The sequence below is a fragment of the Hyperolius riggenbachi genome, chromosome 7 (assembly GCF_040937935.1).
Source record: "Hyperolius riggenbachi isolate aHypRig1 chromosome 7, aHypRig1.pri, whole genome shotgun sequence".
In the NCBI taxonomy this organism is placed as follows: Eukaryota; Metazoa; Chordata; class Amphibia; order Anura; family Hyperoliidae; genus Hyperolius; species Hyperolius riggenbachi.
Window position 1 is genome coordinate 38,389,303 of NC_090652.1, and position 23,297 is coordinate 38,412,599.

General features: G+C 43.8%; 1 protein-coding gene across 1 annotated transcript in view; it reads right to left on the reverse strand.

The window, feature by feature from the left end:
• Positions 1-8,909: 8,909 nt before the first annotated feature.
• The window catches only part of LOC137525977 (guanylate-binding protein 6-like), a 79,815-nt gene continuing 65,427 nt past the window's right edge, over positions 8,910-23,297 (reverse strand). Inside the window, exons 5-6 of the mRNA XM_068247188.1 lie at positions 17,282-17,530; positions 8,910-9,205 (exon numbers count right to left, since the gene is read on the reverse strand). Of these exons, the coding sequence (XP_068103289.1) occupies positions 8,910-9,205; positions 17,282-17,530 (545 nt within the window). The remainder of the gene's footprint in view (positions 9,206-17,281; positions 17,531-23,297) is intronic.

The following is a 23,297-nucleotide window of genomic DNA, read 5'->3' on the forward strand; positions in this document are numbered from 1 at the left end:
TAGGGCCTCAAAAGTCCTCCTGAGTCCTATATTGTTATTTTTGGTCACTACGGGGCGGCCATGCCTGCTGCCCTCCTTGCCTGGGTGTGTGGTGGTAGCCGTTTGTTGTTAGGCTGCCACTCCGGAACGGAATTGAAGCAGGATTCCTCGGCCTGTTGGATGGTTACCCGCCGCCCGTGGACACCATGGTACTGTGAAAGTACCAAAGAAAGTTTCACACAGTTCAATACATGGCAGACTTGCCCTCCATAAAACATTCTTGGCAAATGCTTTCGACTTGGTTTGTCTTACGCTGGGCCAAGGGTCCATCTGACCACAGATGCCTGGTCTGCAAAGCGTGGTCAGGGCAGTTACAGGATTTATACAGCATGGTCTCAGGCTCCCACTTCGGACTGGAATCGAACCTTGATTCCACGGCCATTACCCGGGGTCACAATGGCAGACTTTCCCTCCATATCATTCTCGTGAAAGGAATGTGGTGTCATCTTTGCCCTCCATAACTGGTTCTCGTTAAAGGATTTCAAGTACATTCATTTCAATAGGGCCTCAAAAGTCCTCCTGAGTCCTGTATTGTTATTTTTGGTCACTACCTCGGGGCGGCCATGCCTGCTGCCCTCCTTGCCTGGGTGTGTGGTTGTAGCCGTTTGTTGTTAGGCTGCAACTCCGGAACGGAATCGAAGCAGGACTCCTCGGCCTGTTGGATGGTTACCCGCCGCCCGTGGACACCATGGTACTGTGAAAGTACCAAAGAAAGTTTCACACAGTTCAATACATGGCAGACTTGCCCTCCATAAAACATTCTTGGCAAATGCTTTCGACTTGGTTTGTCTTACGCTGGGCCAAGGGTCCATCTGACCACAGATGCCTGGTCTGCAAAGCGTGGTCAGGGCAGTTACAGGACTTATACAGCATGGTCTCAAGCTCCCACTTCGGACTGGAATCAAACCTTGATTCCCCGGCCATTACCCGGGGTCACAATGGCAGACTTGCCCTCCATATCATTCTCGGGAAAGGAATGTGGTGTCATCCTTGCCCTCCATAACTGGTTCTCGTTAAAGGATTTCAAGTACATTCATTTCAATAGGGCCTCAAAAGTCCTCCTGAGTCCTGTATTGTTATTTTTGGTCACTACCTCGGGGCGGCCATGCCTGATGCCCTCCTTGCCTGGGTGTGTGGTGGTAGCCATTTGTTAGGTTGCAACTCCGGAACGGAATTACCCCAGCAACGATTCCTCGGCCATTACCCTTGGTCACTGGTCACAATGGCAGACTTGACCTTCATAACACATTCTCGCCGGAGACCAATCAGGTGAATCGCAGTGAAGGCACCATCAGACTTGCCCCCTATAACTGGTTCTCATTAAAAGATTTCAAGTACATTCATTTCAATAGGGCCTCAAAAGTCCTCCTGAGTCCTGTATTATGCTTGGTCACTACCTCGGGGCGGGCATGCCTGCTGCCCTCCTTGCCTGGGTGTGTGGTGCTACAACTCTGGACCGGAATCACACCAGGAAGGTTTCCACGGCCATTACCCTTGGTCACAATGGCAGACTTGCCCTCCATAATAGATTCTCGTTGCAGGTACTGAACAGCAAGTAAAAATGTAATGTAAAAAAAAATAGATGTAATCTTTAACAATGGTAGAGAAAGAACCATCGAAAGTTGATAAGGCAGACAGACATTACCTAACCAGACATCACTGAGTGAGGAAGAGCAATCTCACCATGGTGCGCACTGCGCAGTAGTCCACAGCTGTTTGCGGTGCATTACACAGTGAGTTTGGTGTGTCAGTGTGAAGCAGTACACTAATTACACTCCCTAATTGATGTATACGCATGCAAGATGTTTGAAAGCACCTTAGGCCTGCAATTTAGCATTAAATGTGATTTCTGCCCTTAAAACGCTGCTTCGCGTCAAATCCAGATTTTTCCCTGGGACTTTTGGCATGTATCCCACTCCACCACCTAGGGGTCCAAGTGTTAGACCCCTTGAAACATGTTTTCCATCACTTTTGTGGCCAGCATAATTTTTTCTATTTTTGAAAGTTCGCCTCCCCATTGAAGTCTATTGCGGTTCGCGAACTTTTCCGCAAACCGAGCGTTCCGCGGAGGTTTGCGAACAGTGTTCGTGAACCGAAAATCGGAGGTTCGTGACATCTCTAATTGTCAGGACCATTGTTTAGGGAAGGTCACGCTTTGTACCACCAAAGTTCAAGTGGAGGGGTTACCCAGTCAGTATTCCGACTTTGCGGATGTATTTTGTCCCCGGGCTGCCGACAAGCTTCCACCACATCGAAGCTTTGACTGTCCCATAGAGTTAAGATCAGGTTGTATGCCCCCTAGGGGAATTTATATAATTTGTCAGGACCAGAGAAACTGGCTATGAAGGAATATATTGAGGACAACTTGGCCAAAGGCTTTATCCGGCCATCCAAGTCCCCGACAAGGGCTGGTTTCTTTTTTGTTAAAAAGAAAGACGGTGGTCTCAGACCTTGTATCGATTATAGGGGTTTGAACAAGATTACGGTGAAAAATCGTTATCCTTTGCCCCTAATCGACGATTTATTTTCTCTAGTTACGGATGCGGGTGTGTTCACCAAACTTGATCTTAGGGGGGCTTACAACCTGGTACGTATAAGAGAAGGTGACGAGTGGAAGACGGCGTTTAACACGCCCGACGGGCATTACGAATATCTCGTGATGCCCTTCGGGTTGTGCAATGCACCAGCAGTCTTCCAGGAGCTGATTAATGAAGTCTTCAGGGAGGTATTTGGAGGATTCATCTTAGTTTACTTAGACAACATCCTTATTTTTTCTTGTACATTGTCTGAGCATAGGGACCATGTAAAATATGTGTTGAACAAATTACGTCAAAATTCTCTCTTGGCCAAGATTGAAAAATGCCTCTTTGAGGTCTCCCAGGTTCCTTTTCTTGGTTATGTGATCCTCACTAAAGGTTTAGAGATGGACCCCGATAAGCTATCTGCTGTTTTGGAGTGGCCTCGGCCTGTCGGGCTGAAGGCACTCCAACGATTTTTAGGCTTTGCCAATTATTATAGACAATTCATAAAGGGGTTTTCTTCTGTAATTGCGCCCCTCACGGATGTTACCAAGAAGGGGGCGGACACCCACAACTGGTCATTAGACGCTCTGACCGCATTCTCCTCACTCAAACAGTTGTTTTGTTCCGCCCCCATCTTGAAGCATGTAGATGTGTCCCTTCCTTTTGTGGTAGAGGTGGATGCTTCAAAGATTGGGGTAGGGGCTGTACTGTCCCAACACTCTGGCTTGCAGGACAAATTGCATCCATGTGCATACTTCTCCAGGAAGTTCTCCCCAGCTGAAAGAAATTATGATATAGGGAATCGTGAGCTATTATTAATCAAGCTTGCCTTTGAGGAGTGGCGCCACTGGCTTGAGGGGGCTCAGCACACTATCACAGTCTTTACAGATCACAAAAACTTGCAGTATATTGAAGGTGCTAAGCGGCTCCCACCTAGGCAGGCCAGGTGGTCCCTAATTTTTACTCGGTTTAACTTTATTATTACGTATAGACCGGGCAACAAGTATGGTAAAGCGGATGCACTCTCGAGATGCTTTGAGCCGGAATCCATGCAGTCCCTTACTCCTGTTGGCATTCTCCCTGAAAGTGTAGTTATTGCAACTTTGGGACTTCAGGGTGAGCAGATTACCAGTGCAGGGTTTCCTTTGATGGATGGTGAAGAACAGGTGGTGGATTGGAAAGTCATTCCAGCAGACAGAGTTTGGGCTCTCCCAATCAGGTCCAGGAGGTTAACCTGCCTGGCGTTCTGATTCCCGCGGCCGCGGGAACGTTTTTTGCAGTTTTTTTTTTTTAATTCATCATGTAGCTAGCCTAGCGCTAGCTACATGATTCCCCCCTCCCTGCGGCGTCCCTCCCACCCCTTCGATCGCCGCCGGCTCAATTACCCCTCCGGAAATCCCGTTCTGACTGGGATTTCCAGGAGGGCTTCCCCCGTCGCCATGGTGACGACCATCGTGACGTCATCGACGTCATGGACGTCATGACGTCACAGGGAGTCCCGATCCACCCCTCAGCGCTGCCTGGCACTGATTGGCCAGGCAGCACACGGGGTCTGGGGGGGGGGCTGCATCGCGGCGCATAGCGGCGGATCTGCGGCGGGCGGCGGCGATCAGTCACAACACGCAGCAAGCAAAGTGCTTGCTGCGTGTTTTAAAAAATGTTTCATTCAAATCGGCCCAGCGGGGCCTGAGCGGCGACCTCCAGGGAGGTTAAGGTTCTTCTATCATTCTGAGCTTTTGAAGCAGGAACATTCCCCTCCCTCCCACCCTGAACAGAGGTATTCCCCTCCTTCCCGCCCTGTGATGGTTAGGGTAAACAAAATGGGGAAAAGACTCAGGAAGCGTGTCCAGAGTCCACGCCTAGAGGGGGGGGTACTGTAACGAATATAGCGGCAGCTGCAGCGAACAGCACCGCCGCCGCAGCTGCCTCCGTGTCTCCGCCCGTCCCCCTGGCATCTGGGTCACCGAGGACGGAGGTAACCTGGGGGCGACAGCTGCGGCGAACAGCACGCCTAGGACGTCTAGGACGCCGAGGACAGGACTTTCTTTTGCCCATAAGGTCACTGTCTTGCGCAGGCGCGCGCACAGACAGGACCTTTATGCTAGGAGGAGAGGCGTCAGCTGACCTGCTGGTCGGCTGACGTCAGAAGAGACTCACGGCGCCCCGGATTGGCTGATTGCTGGGGTTGTGCCAGTAAGGTCTCCTCTGCTTCTTAAGCCTCCGGGCTTCATTCGGAAACTGTCTGCTGTCGTGAATACTTTAGTGTTAGCCCTTAGACTAGATCCCAGGTGTTGAAACCAAGGACTTCACACCTAGACTAGGATATTGCTTATTGATACTGATTATCTGTGTATGATTCTGGCCAAACTCTGACCTCGCTCTGCTCACTGATTCTGTACTTCTGCCTATCTGACTTGTTGCTTAACCTCTGCCTGTTTACTCGTTATCCTATTGCCTCACGATTCTGTACCGATAATAACCTCTCTGTTGCCGAACTTAGCCTGTCTGACCACTCTGTCCTCACCAGTGGGCCTAGCCTCTGGTGAGGGATTTCTAGTGTAGAATCACCTGCTCCTCAGGTGATCATTAGTTGCAGTACTATTGGTAACTCCTGCTCCGCAGGTATTCACTAGCCTGCAGTACCATCTTAATCACCTGCTCCTCAGGTGATCACTGGGCTGCAGTACAGTCTGAATCACCCGCTCCTCGGGAGATTCTATCTCTTCAGTATCAGTATCTTCAGCTTGCTGGGGCTTGTACGCTATTATACAGTCAGTGTACTGATTGTACCTCACCAGCCCCTCTGGTGAGGTCTCGCCAAACTATTATTTACAAGTTGCACCAAGCACTACACTTTTAGCACCCTTTTGGCTATACTGGTATTATTGGTGATTCTGCAGATCACCATATAATCAGACATCTGAGTTGCTACACCCAACCGTTACAATTGTCTTCTGGTTATCTCCTGCTGAGTAGAACAATGCTTAATTGCTAGGCAGATAGATGGTTAGATAGAGAATTTCCAACATGTTTGAAATTATCTATCTGGCAGGTCAATCTAATGCTGGGAATACACGGTTCGTTTCTGCTGCAGATAGATGGCTCAATAGAAAATTTCCGACATGTCCGATCTCCTGTTCGATCGTTTTGCTGCTCGATTACTCATAGAAATGAAAGAAAAATATAAGAAAAACTAGCGGAAGATAAGAGAATCGACTGCAGAATTGAGTGTCAAAAACGATTGAGCAGTGAATCGAGCGGCCGAAACGCATTGTGTATTTCCAGCATATCAGAAAATCTAACAGGAAATTGTATGGTGTGTACCTAGCATAAAAAGTAATCACACACCTTATCAATAAAATGGCTTTTGAAGTGGGATTGTCGGCCACAAAATCAAATTCCATTTACCCACTGCTGGGTTTATTATATAGTCTGCATGAAGTTTGCATTGCAAGCATTCCGATATAATCATAAATGTTTCTACTGTAATGAATCTTATCTCAGTCAGCCTGTCTCTATTCTGGTACATTGCCTGGGAGGAGAACACTTGTTATCTCTCCTCCCACATTCCTGCTTCTCATTGATTGGCTGAGGGCAGTTCAAGGTGACACAAGGCTGGGAAGGGAAATACACCTCTCCCCTCTGCAGAAGCTGCTGAAATACAAACTATGCTGTGTTCACATGTGTTTACAAAGCAAGCTAGATATGACAGTGCAGTTTCTATGAGAAAATAAGAGTAAGGGAGGAAATTACATCAGGCTTGGCTACAGTCAGAGGCAGTAAAGAAGGAAAATGCCTGGAACAGTTTTCTCTTTATTTACTAAAGGAGAAACTGAAAAAAATTTGAATATTATGAAAAAGTCAATTTATTTCAGTAATGCAACTTAACCACTTCAACCTAACTGGAAAATTTTCGTCCAGTTAGGCTGCGCGCACTCACGCCCCCCCCCCCCCCCCCCCGTGCGTTCTTTCACTGATCGGACCCCCCCCCCCCCGGAGAAAAGCCGACAGCGTCTATTCATACGCTGCGGCTTTTCTGAGATCAAAAAGTTCCCCTGCTACTATTTTCTTCCTGGGAGCGAGATTGATCGCTCCCAGGACTTTTTGACTGTGGCCATCTTATGGCCAAATAGCAAACTACACCAAAAAACACTTTACATTGAATAAATACATTTTTACACATGTAAAATCCCCTGTTTACCTCCCACACCAAAAAATACCCACATACAAGTTTTAATAAAAAATAAAATAAAAAATTACAATAATAAAAAAAAACCATAAATAGTTACCTAAGGGTCTAAACTTTTTAAATATTCATGTTGAAGGAGTATATCAATATAATTTATTAAATTATGGGCTTCTAAATAGTGATGGACGCAAATTGAAAAAATGCACCTTTATTTCCAAATTAAATATCGGCGCCATATATTGTGATAGGGACATAATTTAAATGGTGTAATAAGTGAGAGAAATTGGTAAATAAAGTACATAGGTTTTAATTATGGCAGCATGTATTAATTTCAAACTACCGGTATAATGGCCAAAAGCTGAGCATTAATGATTTTTTTCCATTCCTTTCTTAATATTCCTGTTAAAATGAGTTTAGAATAAATTAATTCTCAGCAAAATGTATCACCCACAGAAAGCCTAATTGGTGGCGGAAAAAACAAGATATATAGATCAATTCATTGTGATGAGTAGTGATAAAGTTATTGGCAAATGAATGGGAGGTGAAAGTTGCTCAGATGTAAAAAAAATCTCAACCCTGTGGGCTGAAGTGGTTAAAATGTGAAACTAATATATGAAATAGATTCACTACATGCAAAGCGAGATATTTCAAGCCTTTATTCATTATAATTTTGATGATTATGGCTTACAGCTTATGAAAACATCAAAATCTCAGACCATTAGAATATTGCGAAAATTTTCAATATTCTAGGCTCAAAGTGTAAAGGTGCGTACACACATGCGACTAAAGTCATTTGAAACGATCGTTCCCCGATCATTTCAAACGCTGATCGTTTAAAAAAAAGGCAGCCAACAACTATTAAGTCTAACGACGGACAAGCTAGATCTTTAAAAACGGACTATCTAGCTTGGCGGATTTTTTCCAACAACGATCGTTTAGTACATCATTGGAAAACGGTCGTTCGTACTAGGCTTGACATGCACATTTCCCTATTTCTCCATGGAACTTTTCATTTTTATGCACAAGCGCAATAGTTGCTTTACGTGATGTAACGTTCGTTCTAACAATCAGATCGTAACACACCTCTAAAAGCTAACTTTACTTAGGTCGTTCTTTGGTCAATTAAAAGTTTGTTCGTCGTTCACAACGAACGATCGTTGTCGTATGTGTGTACATAGCTTAAGACTCTAAACAGAAAATGAATCCCAAACACCTGCAAAGGGTTCCTTTTTCATGTATTAGCTTCATCTTTTAAGTTGAATTCCTGAGATAAATGAAATTTTGCATGATATTCTAATTTTTCGAGTTTCACTTTTATATAAATTCACTGAATGCAAAATGTAAACAGTACAATACATATTTTAAGTAAGTAGAACAAGTATGTATGTACTTATATGTGTGCTTCAGATTTCTATGCTGATTGCTCCCATAAAATGGTGTAACAATAGAACCCTGTGAACACCACAAGGGGCATGGAAGCTGGGGGGGGGGGGGGGGGGCAAATGAACTAGGGTGCCCAGGAGCTAAGGTGCCCACTAATAATGCAATTTGCAGAACGATTGTTCATTTCCGATCATTCATTTGACCAATCTGAAATGATTGTTTGGGAGTCGGGGGCACTAATGGATGAAAATCTCCTAACCAATCCAATCAAATTTAAGGGATCGATCTGAAAATTGTATTGAATTCATTCATCCCAGATTAGATTGGATAGGAGATTTTCACCCAATAATGGTCTTGAATGATGGTTTCTAAAGATCATACAAACTGTATCGCTAGTGAGCACCTGCCCTCGGTGCGATACAGGTCTCCTCCCCTTCTTTAGTTTGCAGGTCCATGCAGGCAGCTAATCCCCATAATGCTTCATTCCCATGTCTTGTAACAAGGATGGTGATTGGTGAATGGCTGGTGATTTTCTGGCTGCACAGCATTTGCAAACAGAAAATGAAGTGGAGGAGACCTGTATCGCGACAGAGCACGTAATATAGAATGCACTGCTGCATGCATAGAATGGGGTCTGCTAGCTCCTGGTCCTCCCACCCCCTAGCTTCCAATTCCCCCATCTCCAATTTATAGACATGGCATAAAATTTAAATCAACTCAGAATTATTAGCATCTCATTAACCATCACAGCTTCAAGATAAAATATTTTTCTTCAACTACAAAGCAAATATTACCAGAAGTTGTTCAAGGAATCTCTTATTTTTGCCTCTCAAAGATTTTTCTTGAAATATCTCCATAGCTTCAGCTTCATATTGTTTGCTAAATTGTAAGAAATGTTCCAGAGTTTCAGTGGGGAGCACAACTGTCTTCATCATATTCTCGTAGTGCTGCATTGCTTCCTCAATAGCTGCTTTGTTTTCTCGATCAGACAAGGTCATTGCTGTGCTCTCGATACAGGCAAAGTTAGAAGAGTTTATGGCTTCAGTGTACATTTTTGCCAGCTCTCCAAATTCTGAAGAAATATGGAATGAAAAGATGAAAAGTCAAGTTATATTTGTGAAAAAAAAATTGCTTCAAATTCAAAACAATGGACTTGATTCACAAAGCAGTGCTAACTTAGTTAGCACGCCCTAAAAGCCCATAGCACGTCTAAAGTAACTCATGGTGCGCTAAGCTTCGCACGCTAAGTTAGAACGCGCAAACTTTAGCGCCGTGTGGTGCACACAAAGCGGTGCACCAGATGCGTCTAAAACGTTGCATTGGGTGCACCGATAATGTCCCACCGGGTACGACGCTATTGGCACACCCGATGCAACGTTTTAGACGCATCCGGTGTGCCGCTTCCTGCACACCGTGCGGCACTACACTTTGCACGCGCTAACTACTTAGCACTGTAATTAGCACACCCAAAGTATTTAGACGTGCTAACTAAGTTAGCACTGCTTTGTGAATCGAGCCCACTGTACCGTATTTGCCGCCCTATAAGACAAACTTTTCCTCCCCAAACAATGAGGAGAAAAAGTTCCTGTGTGCAGCGAATGCAGGGAATCCCTGACTTACGAACACCTGCTGATATGAACCGCTGACCAGCCACCATGTTGGGGATTCCCTGCACAGTCCCCTTCTTCTGTTCCCAGTGTGCCCGCGTTCCCCCCATGCCTCCGCTCCCTTCCCTGTGTCTCCACTCTCCCGTGTATAAGTAGCAAGTGTAGCGGCAGATATCTTATATAATCCATGGTACCCGCAAGGATCACAGACCTCACAGCAGAGACACAGGAGAGGGAGCGCGAGCATCGAGGGAATGCGGACACACACTGGGGACAGAGCTGGCACATTGGGGGCAGAAGCTGGGACACTGGGGACAGAGCGGACACACTGGGGACAGAAGCTGAGACACACTGGGGACAGAAGCTCGGACAGAAGGGTATGTACTGAGGACAGACGAGGACATACTGGGGACAGAAAGGGACACACTAAGGATAGAATGGGACATACTAGGGACACAGGAGGGCATCAATTGGGGAAGAACATGTACAAGATGCTCCTGAAACACACATGCACCAGGTTTAGTAATTATTTTTATTTTTAATTCCTGGAGAGTCTTATATGGTGGCAAATACACTAATCAGTTTTTCATTTTGAAAATAATGCAGCAATTTTAACGTTAACATCAGATTCACTTTATACATTATGGATAGTATCAATGCATAGCAAGTCTCACAGTTTATGGTGCCTTATGCAAGTTCTTAAAATGGTGCTTGTATTTGGACAATTGTAAGTAGCATTATATACTGTTAACTTTTTCTTTTATTAGGGACACTTTTTGAAATAGGAATGCCACTAGTTGTATTAGTTCTTTAAAGCGGACCTAAAGTTTGCATGTGTCTCTGCCACTTTAAAAATAAAATGTGTCTCTTAACAAATGTGAGAGAATAATGTACACATTGGAATGGATAGTATGGCACCTACCTGTTTATTTTGAGTATTTTTTATTTGTTTTTGCTGGTGGTTTGAAGGGCATTTTTATTGACTAGTTTGAAAATATCACATAGGAGAAACTCAGGAGAAAAACATGAATTGCACATGGACCAGTGAATGTTGAAATCTGGGCCCATATGCAATTAACTTTTTCTCCTGAGTTTTCAAACAAGTCAATACAATGCCTTTTAAATTACCAGCAAGGAAGAAAAATAGTTTTGATAGTACTTTTCCACCAATTTTTTCAGTGCTTTTTCAATTGCAAATTGCTGAAAAGTTATGCTAAATAGGAAATGAAAAATGATAACCTAGGAGAAAACTCAAGAGAAAAAGGGAATTGCATATCGGCTCTGCTGTAGAAGAGGATGTAGTTCTAAATTCGGATTAGAACAGCTTATAATTATATCTGAAGAAGTGTTCTTTAAGGTTTCTTCCTTGGAATGTGATGGGCTATGCATGGAAGAGCATTACAAAAGAGGAGGTGAAACTTGTGAGAGCTCCTGCTCTTTGGAGTGAAAAGAAGTGGCCAAAATGGAAAATGGAATGGTTTCATGTGAAAACGCAAATGTTATAGTTGGAATGGCACCTGAAAATGATTAGGGAGATGTATGACAAATTATGCAGATTTGTCAAAGAGGATAAGAAGTTTTAACTAAATCCTCTGGGTTATTGGCAACAAATGAAAGCATTAGACAGGCCTATAAGGTATACTGTATGAACAGGTATAAACATAAATGACAAGAAATATATCAGTGGGATCAATTCTAGTCATGTATGTATTAATTTATATATTTATATCTGTTCATATACTGTACCTTTCATAGGCCTATATATTTGATGGCACCTGAGTACAGCCGATTACAAATGAATTAATATGCAGCCTAGGATGCACGTCTTATTAGCCCTATGAATTGCTTATACAGCTTTTTGAGCTCATGAACCTTTAATAATTTTTCATTATGAAATTACCCTTACTTTGACATGGAAAATCATTATGTTTCCTATTATTTTCTATCACCTTTTAGACCCTACATCTAGTATCCAAAAACCCTATTATTTTTGACCCAACTTTGATACTTACACCCTTCTGGGTTAATCTTCTGTATGAACACATGCAATATACCCCCCTTTTTCATAATTTTATATAGTTACATATTCAGATTGTTATATGTTTTATATTTTTTTAATATATATTGGAAGAAAAACATGAGACTATTTCCCATTTTAGTCATAACGATTTTTCTTGGAAATAACTTGACTACTCGAATATTCATAACTAGCTGATGACCCGGCGTTGCCCGGGTGTGTATTTGGCTGGTGTTCGCTCCACCCACTTTTTCTAACCCTTACACACAAACACTTAATGACCAAGTTTGTGAGCTTTGGGGACTTTGGCATCAATAATTTGTATATTCCCATAGAAATGAAATCAGATTGGCCATTTGTGGCTCCTCCCCTCTCCAGCATTTGAACCCTAGTCACCCAATTTCAACTGTAGCAGGTTTGAGGCATCTGCTATTAACAGTGTAAAAATGGTAGCGATTTAAATATTCCCCGTAAAAATCAACAGGTGATTTTTAATTGGCTATTATAGGCTCCACCCTCTTCCCTGAATATTAATCTCAGTCACCCAGTGACCAACTGGGTAAAGTTTGAGAACCCTGCTATTAACAGTACAGAGGTGCCTGGCTCTTCTACTGACCACATATGCTATTGCTCCGTTGTTATTGCCTGATGAAGCGGGTTCAAACCTGCGAAACACGTTGTATATTTGGAGTTCATAAATAAAATATATTGACTGTCTTTACTACAGTCGTTGTGTGTCTACTTGGGAGGAGGTAAGTCCACCACTACCTCCTCTATTTACCAATAATTTGCTTTTTAAGCTAATTTAGCTTTCTTGTATCCTTTTTGCGCCTCTGTTCTCCTGCTTCCATTAAAGAGAATCTGTATTGTTAAAATCGCACAAAAGTAAACATACCAGTGCGTTAGGGGACATCTCCTATTCCCCTCTGTCACAATTTCGCCGCTCCCCGCCGCATTAAAAGTGGTTAAAAACAGTTTTAAAAAGTTTGTTTATAAACAAACAAAATGGCCACCAAAACAGGAAGTAGGTTGATGTACAGTATGTCTACACATAGAAAATACATCCATACACAAGCAGGCTGTATACAGCCTTCCTTTTGAATCTCAAGAGATCATTTGTGTGTTTCTTCCCCCCCTGAGGGGGGAGTGCATAGCAGAACCACAACACTGAAGAACTTGGCAGCCTTCCAGACACAGGCTGACAAGTCTGACAAGGGAAAGATACATTGATTTATTACAGAGACTGTGATAGTACAAAGTGCTGCAGTAAGCCAGAACACATTAGAATAGCTTTTGGAACTTGTAGGATGATAAAAAACAGGATGCAATTTTTGTTACGGAGTCTCTTTAACAGTGTAAGAATGGCTGCAGTTTATATTTTCCCAGTGAAACTAGTTTTTGGCTCCACCCACTTTTTGTAACCTGACACAAAGTAACTCAATGACCAAGTTTGTGAGCTTCCGGGTCCTTGGCTTCAATAATTTGTATTTTCCCAGTGAAATGAAACAAATCTAATTGGCTGTTTGTGGCTCCGCCCCTTTTCTGAATTGTAACCCCAGTCACCCAATGACCAACTGTACCAGGTTTGAGGCTTGTGCCATTAACAGTGCAATAATGGCAGCAATTTAAATTTTCACCTTGAAATTCAACAGGTGAATTTTAATTGGCTTTTTCAGCTCCACCCACTTTTCTGAATATTAATCCCAGTCACCCAGTGACCACCTGTGTCAAGTTTGGGAACCCTGCCATTAACAATGTAAGAATGGTTGCAGTTTAAATTTTCCAATTTAAAAAGTTAGTTGTTTTTGGCTCCGCCCACTATTTCTCACCTTAACATACAGTCACTCAATGACCAAGTTTATGAGCTTTGGGGTCCTTGGCATCAATAAGTTGCATTTTCCCATTGAAATTAAACAAATCTGATTGTCTGTTTGTGGCCCACCCCCTTTTCAGAATTTAAACCCCAGTCTGCCAGTGACTGACTGTACCAAATTTGAAGCCTCTGCTATTAAGAGTGTAAGAATGGCAGCAATGGAAATATTCCCTTTGAAAATCAATAGGTGAATTTTGATTGGCTGTTGTAGGCTCCACCCACTTTCCGGAATATTAATCCCAGTCATCCAGTGACCAACTGTGTCAAATTTGAGAACCCTGCCAATAACAGAATGCCTAAAATCAATCTACCAAATCTGATTGGCTGTTTGTGGCTTCACCCCTTCAGTGAATTTGGACCCCAGTCACCCAATGACTGACTGTTAGGTTTGATGCTTGTGCCATAAACATTGCAAGAATGTCAGCAATTTTAATATTCACTTTGAAAATCAATAGGCACATTTTGATTGGCTTTTTAGGCTCCACCCACTTTTCTGAATATGAATCCCAGTCACTCAGTTACCAACTGTGCAAAGTTTGAGAACCCTGCCTTTAACAGGGAAGAAGGGCTGATGTTTACATTTTTCCAGTGAAATTTGTATTTGACTCCACCCACTTTTTGTAACCTTGGCACACAGTCACTCAATGACCAAGTTTGTGAGCTTTCGAGTTCCTGGTATCAAAATTGTGTGAATGGAAGCAGTTTATCCAGCAAAGAAATCTGATTGGCTGTTTGTGGCTCAACCCCTTTAGTGAATTTGAACCCCAGTCACATAATGACCCACTGTAGCAGGTTTGAGGCCTCTGCTGTTAACAGTGTAAGAATGGCAGCAACGTAAATATTTACCTTGAAAATCAATAGGTGAATTTTGATTGGCTGTTGTAGGCCTCACCCACTTTTCTGAATATTAATCCCAGTTACCCAGTGATAAACTGTTTCAAGTTTGAGAACCCTGCCAATAACAGAATGGCTGAAATAATTCTAACAAATATCATTAACTGTTTGTGGCTCCACTCCCCTTAGTAAATTTGGACCTCAGTCACCCAATGACTGACTGTATCAGGTTTGAGGCCTCTGCCATTAACAGTGTAATAATAGTAGCAATGTAAATATTCCTTTTGAAAATCAATCCACCCACATTTCTGAATATTAATCCCAGTTACTCAGTGGCCAACTGTGTCAAGTTTGGGAATCCTGCCATTAACAGTGTAAAAATGGTTGCAGTTTATATTTTCCCATGTAAAATATTTAGTTGTTGGCACCGTCCACTTTTTCTAACCTTGACATACAGTCACTCAATTACCAAGTTTATGAGCTTCGGGGTCCTTGGTATCAATAATTTGTATCTTCCCATTGAAATTAAACAAATCTGATTGTCTGTTTGTGGCTTCGCCCTCTTTCTGAATTTGAACCCCCAGTGACCAACTGTACCAGGTTTGAGGCATCTGCTAGTAACAGTGTAAGAATGGCAGCAATTCAAATATTCCCCTTGAAAATCAACAGGAGAATTTTGATTGACTGTTGTAGGCTCCACCCATTTTCCTCTTTATTAATCCCAGTCACCCAGTGACCAACTGTGCAAAGTTTGAGAACCCTGCCATTAACCGTGTAAGAATGGCTGCAGCTAATATTTTCCCTGTGAAATTTGTTTTTGGCTCCACCCACTTTTTGTAACCTTGACACACAGTCACTCAATGACCAAGTTTGTCAGCTATCAGGTTCCTGGCATCAAAAATGTGTGAATGGAAGCAGTTTGTGGCCCCGCCCCTTTAGTGAATTTGGACCTCAGTCACTTAGTGACTGACTGTAGCAAGTTTAAAGCCTTTGCCATTAACATTGTAAGAATGGCAGCAGTTTAAATATTCCCCTTGAAAATCAATAGGTGAATTTTGATTGGCTGTTGTAGGCTCCACTCACTTTCCTGAATATTAACCTCATTTACCCAGTGACCAAGTGTGTCAAGTTTGAAAACCCTGCGATCAACAGTCTAAGAATGGCTGCAGTTTACATTTTCCCATTGAAAATGAACGGCTGAAATTGGATTGGCTGTTTAATGCTCCGCCCACTTTTCCTGGATTTGTAACCTCGGTCACCAAGTGATCACCTGTGCCAAGTGTGGGGACTCTGGCTTGATTACTGGGAGAATGGCAGCCTTTTCCATTATTTCCATTGACATGAATGGGTGACATATGATTTGCTAATTGTAGCTCCGCCCAGGTGTGCAGGTGGGATGCGAGACCCCCAGAACATATAATCCCAGGTAGTGAGGGATCTGTATACCAAGTTTTGTTCAAATCGGTCAAGCCGTTTTCGAGTGATCGCGGCACATACACACATATATACATACATGCATACGATTTTATATATATAGATTTTGATATGTGTTGCAATGACTGTTTGATACCATTCTCTTTAGCACGGTTTCTTAGTTTATTACTATCTACTCCCCAGAGACTCCTACAAGGTGCCTGAAGAAGAAAGAAATTCCTGTGAAATGCACTTATATTGTCTACCCTTGGTAAAAGGGTGCTACTCTTTTTCCTCATTCTTCAGATTGCAACGTTTTTAACCCAAGTGCGGTCAAGTTGCCTACACAGTGGTTGCTTTTGAGGTAACCCACTTTTGTGAGTATTACTCCTCCTCTAACTTTACAACCACACAATAACATTAACATACTAAACTATATTGGGCTTGTGGTTTCTCTCCCAATTTTCTCTCCCAATGTTGATGATAAACTCAACTAAACACAAATGAATGATTCTCTGCTTACTTTTATGAAGCTAGTTGTGGCTTCTGAGGTGTAGAAAGTTGTGGGAGGCGACAATTTCTGCACATCATGGCTGTATTGTGTCATCAGCTGATGCCTGTCATGAAAACACTTGCAAACATTGTCGACTTGAACAATAATCACTTGAAATCAGTACTATTTCTTTCCCATGGGTACAGGAACACTTTAGGCTACTTTCATACTGGGGCTTTGCATTGCATCAGATAATATAATTGCATTGCTAACACAATTAATTTCTATCGTAATGGTATATTTACATTAGCATGTTAGTGTGATGCAAATTAAGCTGTTAAAATAACATGAGGCATGCTGTGTGGTGTGGTTCACTAACCGGTGCTAAGCTGGTTAGTGAGCCTTAATACCTAGTGGGCGCAAACCATGGAGTTAGGTGGTTTGCGCCCACACATCATGCACAGCACCGCACACAGGGCGCGCAGCGTGGTGCGCCGGTAATAGTGCGCGGTGCGACGATAACATTGCACCCGCTGCCCTGTAAATGTCGCACCCAATGCGCCATTCCGGGGTGAACCTGATGCGCCCTTTACAGGGCAGCAGGTGCGACGTTATTGTTGCACCGCCCACTATTACCGGCACACCACGCTGCACGCCCTGTGCGCGGTGCTGTGCGCAATGTAGCTTTGCGCTGCTGTTAGTGCACTCAAAGCTACTTTTGGGGCACTAAGTGGCTTTTCACTCTGATGCTAACACTTAGCGCCGGTTAGTGAATCAAGCCCAATGTGTGTTATCTTTTTATGTGCTGTATGCTTCACTGTCTGTGTTGCATCACAAGTGTACAGCACAATGCAATACCCCAGTGTGAAAGTAGCTTTGATGATAAACGTTGCAACATTATATGAACTCACGTTTTCCAGTGACTGTGAAAATCTCGGCCATTTTTTTCACATCGACATTATTAAAAATGTAGTCACAGAACTTCTGGCACTGAGCTAAAAACTTTCCATTGAGATTTTTCTCTGGTACATCTTCTAATGTCTGAAGTTTTTCTGTGTCACATGATGGTAAACCAAACACAAAACATTTTCGTTTTCCAAAATACATGCGGAGGCAGTCCGTGACTTTATTAAAGTCTTGCTCTTTCGTTGTATTTGCAGCTTTTTATAATTGGAAAAAAGAGATTTAGAATTGATAGTTATTTTAAATGTTAATTTTGCCACTAAAATAAAACTATACTTTTTATTAAAAAAATGTAACAGTCTCTTTTCTTCATGCCTGTTCTTAGGGCCCTGTTTTTATTGCATCTTGTGCAATGTACACATACCTAGAGGAAACACTCATGGGTGTGTATTGTTGTCCTCGATGTGTGAGGGTTGTTAAATTAGAAACCCTGATCAGGGAGCTAAAGGAACAGCTCCCAACACTGAGATCCATTGACACTATGGAGAGGTGCCTTATTCCCACTGAACAGGAACTGGTAAGGATCAAAAGAAAGGTGAACTACAGCAGAGACAGGATAGTGAGGTTAGTCTACACAAGTGCGAAGCTCCAAGGAAGCAGTTGCCCACTTGTACTGTGTACCGGGATTTGCCAGAGCTGGGCCTCGATCGGATTGCTCACACGGTCCTGGACACAACCAAAAGTTAAAGAGACTCTGTAACGTCAAAAAGATCCCCTTGGGGGTACTCACCTCGGGTGGGGGAAGCCTCCGGATCCTAATGAGGCTTCCCACGCCGTCCTCTGTCCCACGGGGGTCTCGCTGCAGCCCTCCGAACAGCCGGCGACAGAGCCGACTGTCAGTTCAATATTTACCTTTGCTGGCTCCAGCGGGGGCGCTGTGGCTGCTCTCGGCTCCGAACTACACGGAAATACCCGATCTCAGTCGGGTCCGCTCTACTGCGCAGGCGCCGGAAACTTGCGCCTGCGCAGTAGACCAGACCCGACGGCGATCGGGTATTTCCGTGTAGTTCGGAGCCGACAGCCGTCAGACCGCCTGCGCAGGAGCCAGGAAGGTAAATATTGACGTCATTATTCTCGGAGGGCTGCAGCGAGACCCCTGAGGGACGGAGGACGGCGTGGGAAGCCTCATTAGGATCCGGAGGCTTCCCCCACCCGAGGTAAGTACCCCCCAGGGGATCTTTTGATGTTACAGATCCTCTTTAAGGAAAGGCAGCACACCACTGGGTGCAAAGATACTTGTATTTCAGAACAGAATGAAGCACTACAACTTATGGACATCATGCTCCTGATGAAGGACATGCGTGTCCGTAACATTTAGTGCTTCTGTGCTGAAATACAAGTATCTTTGCAGCCAGTGGTGTGCTGCCTCTCCTTAACTTTTGATAGTGAGGTTGGTCCCTGTTATTAAGTAAGAAAAGGAAGATGGAAAATAGCAAGGGAGGCTAGTCCTGATTTAGCACATCCTAAGAAATATGTATGTTTCCATGATGTTAGAGACGCTGATTCTGGTGTAGCAAGGCTGCAGTAGGATATGTGCTCTAGCAGCCAGGGAACCGACTGGTGCAATATGAACAGGAATGCAGCTAAATCCAGGCAGATGTTAGTAGTAGGGGACTCTTTTATCAGGTGAAAAGGCTGAGTAATTTGACAAAGGGACTGTGCATGCCATACAGTCTCCAGGGTGCTTGGGCTCAGCATATAGTGGATGGCATAGACAATTTAATGGATGGGACTGTGAAGGACCCAGCTGTTATGATGCAACTGATACCAAGATGGAAGAAGAAAAGTCCTAAAAATGATATCAGGGAACTAGAAGATAAACTAAAGGGAAGGATTTCCAAGGTGTTGTGCTATTCAATTAAATGAGATAACCAGCACTGAAGATTTTCAAAGTGTTTTTCGTTCACACAAGATGTGGACATTCAGCCATCATCCAATATATGAAGTAGGATGTAAGCACAGCTCTTACGGTAGTAAATTATAGCTCTTTGATGGACAAAGCTCAGCGGAATACACCTGATGATCAGTGTGTTAACATCATAGCTGAGCGGTAAAAGGTACAACGGACAGTCGCCGTTTTGAGCAGTCCCCTGGTCTTTGTCAAGTGCAGCAAAGAGTGGGGGATATTGAAACTACTTGCTCTAGTAAAATTGACAGATTGTTATCAACACTGCAAAACGATTACTTAAATCAAAAGGGCACCTAACCAACCAGGGGGTATGCGCTTCTTAATCTGCTCATTTTCATGTGCAGATTTGAGGACACTTAGGAAAAAGGGACCATAATATGGTAACACTGCGAGTAAGGTAACAACAAAAACTATGATTTTTTTGGCGTTCAATTTCCCCAGGATTTCTGTGCAAAAAGTGATCCAATTAATTTCCATAACTTTTTTCCTTTAATTTGCCAAAATCTGTCAAGCAGGGGTCTAGTATACAGTGCAGGAGAGTACTAATGTGTATGCACATCAATACTGTTCACAGCATTGTAAGAATCTATATGTTGCTATTGGCAACAGCACCACACACCTTTTGCTCCGGCACCAGCAACTCATCAGAGCTGCAATTCACAGCGACAGCATCCAGGAGATAGAGCGGAGACAGCCTTCTTCACCTTTCAAAGGGGTTTATTAAGTATCTTGTGTTACAGGTTGATTTCTTCAGAGTATAAATAGTCTTTCCTATGTACATCACATATATTTACAGCATACAGACTGGACGCTAGTATTCTAGCTAGGAAGCGTAGAGAGAGCCAGATAGCTGGAAAGTATAGTACCGTTTTCCCTCCGGTCTCCCTAATTTATATGAACATCAAAGAGTTAAATTCTGACATCACCCAAGCCATACCCCTAAGCCTACCATTGGCTGGCATGAGCATATGACCCACCTCATCATTAATATCATTTCATATTCCATTGCTTTATACCCTACATACAAAGAATGCAATGTTTTATAAACATTGGCTTTGTTTACCATTCCCGTTGTCTAAGGTCTAACTGACCCATTATGTGGCCTTCTAGAGGTACACGTTCCTGGTAACTGGCGGTATGTGGCCTTACACAAGGAACATCTTCTTCTCCGAAAAACTCTGCTTAACCCCCCTGGCGGTATAAAAAAATCTGCCAGGAGGGAGCGCAGCAGTTTTTTTAAACATTTTTTTTCCTATATCATGTAGCGAGCCCAGGTGATCTCCGATCAGGAAATCCCGTTCAAAGAACGGGATTTCCTGGAGGGCTTCCCCCGTCGCCATGGCGACGGGGCGGGATGACGTCACCGACGTTGGGACGTCATTGGGAGTCCCGAACCACCCCTCAGCGCTGCCTGGCACTGATTGGCCAGGCAGCGCACGGGGTCTGGGGGGGGGGGCGTGCGGCACGACGAATAGCGGCGATCGAGCGCGGGGCGGCGGCGATCGTGTGCTGACGCAGCTAGCAAAGTGCTAGCTGCGTGCAGCAAAAAAAAAATTAAAGAAATCGGCCCAGCAGGGCCAGAGAAAACCTCCTGCGCGGTTACCGCCAAGGAGGTTAAAGAGAACCTGTATCTCAAGTCTTTTACTAGACTTCAGTACCTGAGGCTAGAGTTCAAGTATACTTAAATTCTAACAAGCATGTTTTGTATTGACGTGTATAACCATCAATACCGCTAGGGAGGTTAAATACTAACTTTAACCACCCTGGAGGTAATGACGAGGCTGACCCGTTGTTAAAAAACTTGCTACAATGGGTATAGACAAGTTAGGTCAGTCCACGCTGAAAACAGGCCTGGAAAGAGTTATAATGGTGTATGTGTTCCACCTACTGGCAGTAGGCACATATTACAGCATTACAGAAAATGCAAACTAATACCATGCTGTATATTGTACAGAGAATGACACTTATTGCCACAATAGTCTGAACTCGGCCGTGACAGACTATAACGACCACCATGGCTAAGAGTTATGAAGAAGACCAGAATGTGTACAGTGGACCAATGATGATCCCTTTAGATCTGGCATATCGGACCTTTAGCTATGCCTAAGCATGACCCAACGGCATTCTTCTTGGCACCTTCCCACCCGCTGGAAGCCGCTAAGTCAAATGCGCTTGTCGTTGCTTTGTCCCCCGCATGCATCACAACAGAGGTATCATCAGCCAGAGGCAACAGTGCACTAGCAACACTGTACAGAAGTGTCATCAGCCTTTGACCATGATGCATCTTTTGCTATGCAGGGGAGCGGAAAAAGGATGAGTGCGCATAATGGAACAGTTTCTGGTGGTTGGAGCAACAAGAAAAATGCTATTGTGCTGTGCTCGGGCATTGCTAAAAATCTAACATGCTGGATCTTCATGCAATCGTTGTGCGCCTGATGTAGTCATGCTGGTCTGACCATAATGACCACCCCCGCCATGGTAATAATTATGGTGCATCACTAAGCGTTCAGCCCAGCGTGTGTATGGACCTTTAGGGCTGGTTCAGGCGGATGTCTCAATCACCTGCCAAAAGTCTTGTCCAAATGCTTTTCTGCAAGAGTGCAGAAAAGCATTTGTTGACTTTCAGTGGCGATTCCCAGTGATCGTCATTTTTTATCCCGTAGGGGGACACATGAGTGCAGCGCTCATGGACCACAGAATGACCAGACCCTGCTGCTTCCAGACAGTGGAAAAAATAAAGATCAAAATGCTGCTTTTGCATAAACGGCGGTAAAAGACATGCAAGTGTGTGTGTGATGAACTGGCCCTTAGTTGTTTTACCACACAAGAGAGATGTTTTAGGTAAACATTGTACGGTATTTATTTCTGCATCTGTAGATTTATTTCTTCATCCATATTTCAGGAGGATTTTTCTATTTATGATTAAAAAGTTGAAATTTTAATTAATTTTTTTTACATTATTTTGTTTTGAAACTTTTATTATACTCAAAATGGATACTAGACCCTTGCTTGATGGATTTTAGTAAGTTGCAAGCAAAAAAATTCACGAAAATTAATTGAACCACTTTTTTGCACAGAAATCCTGCAGAAATTGAACCCTAGGGAGGTTAAGGAGCTCAGATATTCACTAAGTCAAGTAGACAAGAAAAATAAATTACAGGACAAGGACATTGAAAGAAAATGGCAAGCTTTCCAACAGATTGTTAAAGTGTATCTGAAGGGAAAAAGTGCCCCTAGGGAGGTACTTACTTCAGGAGGGGGAAAGCTTCTGGATCCTAAAGAGGCTTCCCCCATCCTCCTCACCAGAGGGGATCCAGCGCTGGGACCCCTGAAGATTTGCTTGTTGCCACTTGTCGGAAGACTCGCGCAACTGCAGTATCAGCTTTTCTTCAGGCTCCAGTGGAAATTGGGTCTGCTGTACTGCACAGGTGTGAGTCATATGTGCCTGCGCACAGGGACATATTTATGGGCAGGCCCCCTAGGCCAGTTCCTAGGGCGGAACAATGTTTGGGGCGGGTGGGGAGCCGCCCGGGACATTTCCCATCCCCACAATGCGACACAGTCTGCAGTTCTCTCCACCCACAGCCACCTGCTTTGAACACTGCAGCAAGTCCTTGTGTGCTGTGCGTGTAGGTAGTCAGCGGGTAGCTACGAAGGGAGTCCAGAAGAAAGGAAGAAAGTAGCCAATCAGGTGATAGAACTCAGGAAGAAGGAAGCAACGTGCATGGATGGAGCGCTGTTATGCCGCTGAGACTTATAGATCAGAAACCCTCAGGGAGCAGCCACATACAGAGCCCTCCATGCACCAGGACCACAGCAGCTCTTTCTCCCTCTTCCCCTCCGAGTCCCGACGGCAAAGCACGGGGGAGGGAGAGACTGATCAGCTGATCGGGACTAGAGTTGGGCCGAACCTCCGATTTTAGGTTCGCGAACCTTGTTCGCGAACTTCCGCAAAAGGTTCGCAAAAAAGTTCGCGAACCGCAATAGACTTCAATGGGGAGGCGAACTTTCAAAGTTTTAAAACATTCTATCAGCTGGAAAAATGATAGAAAACA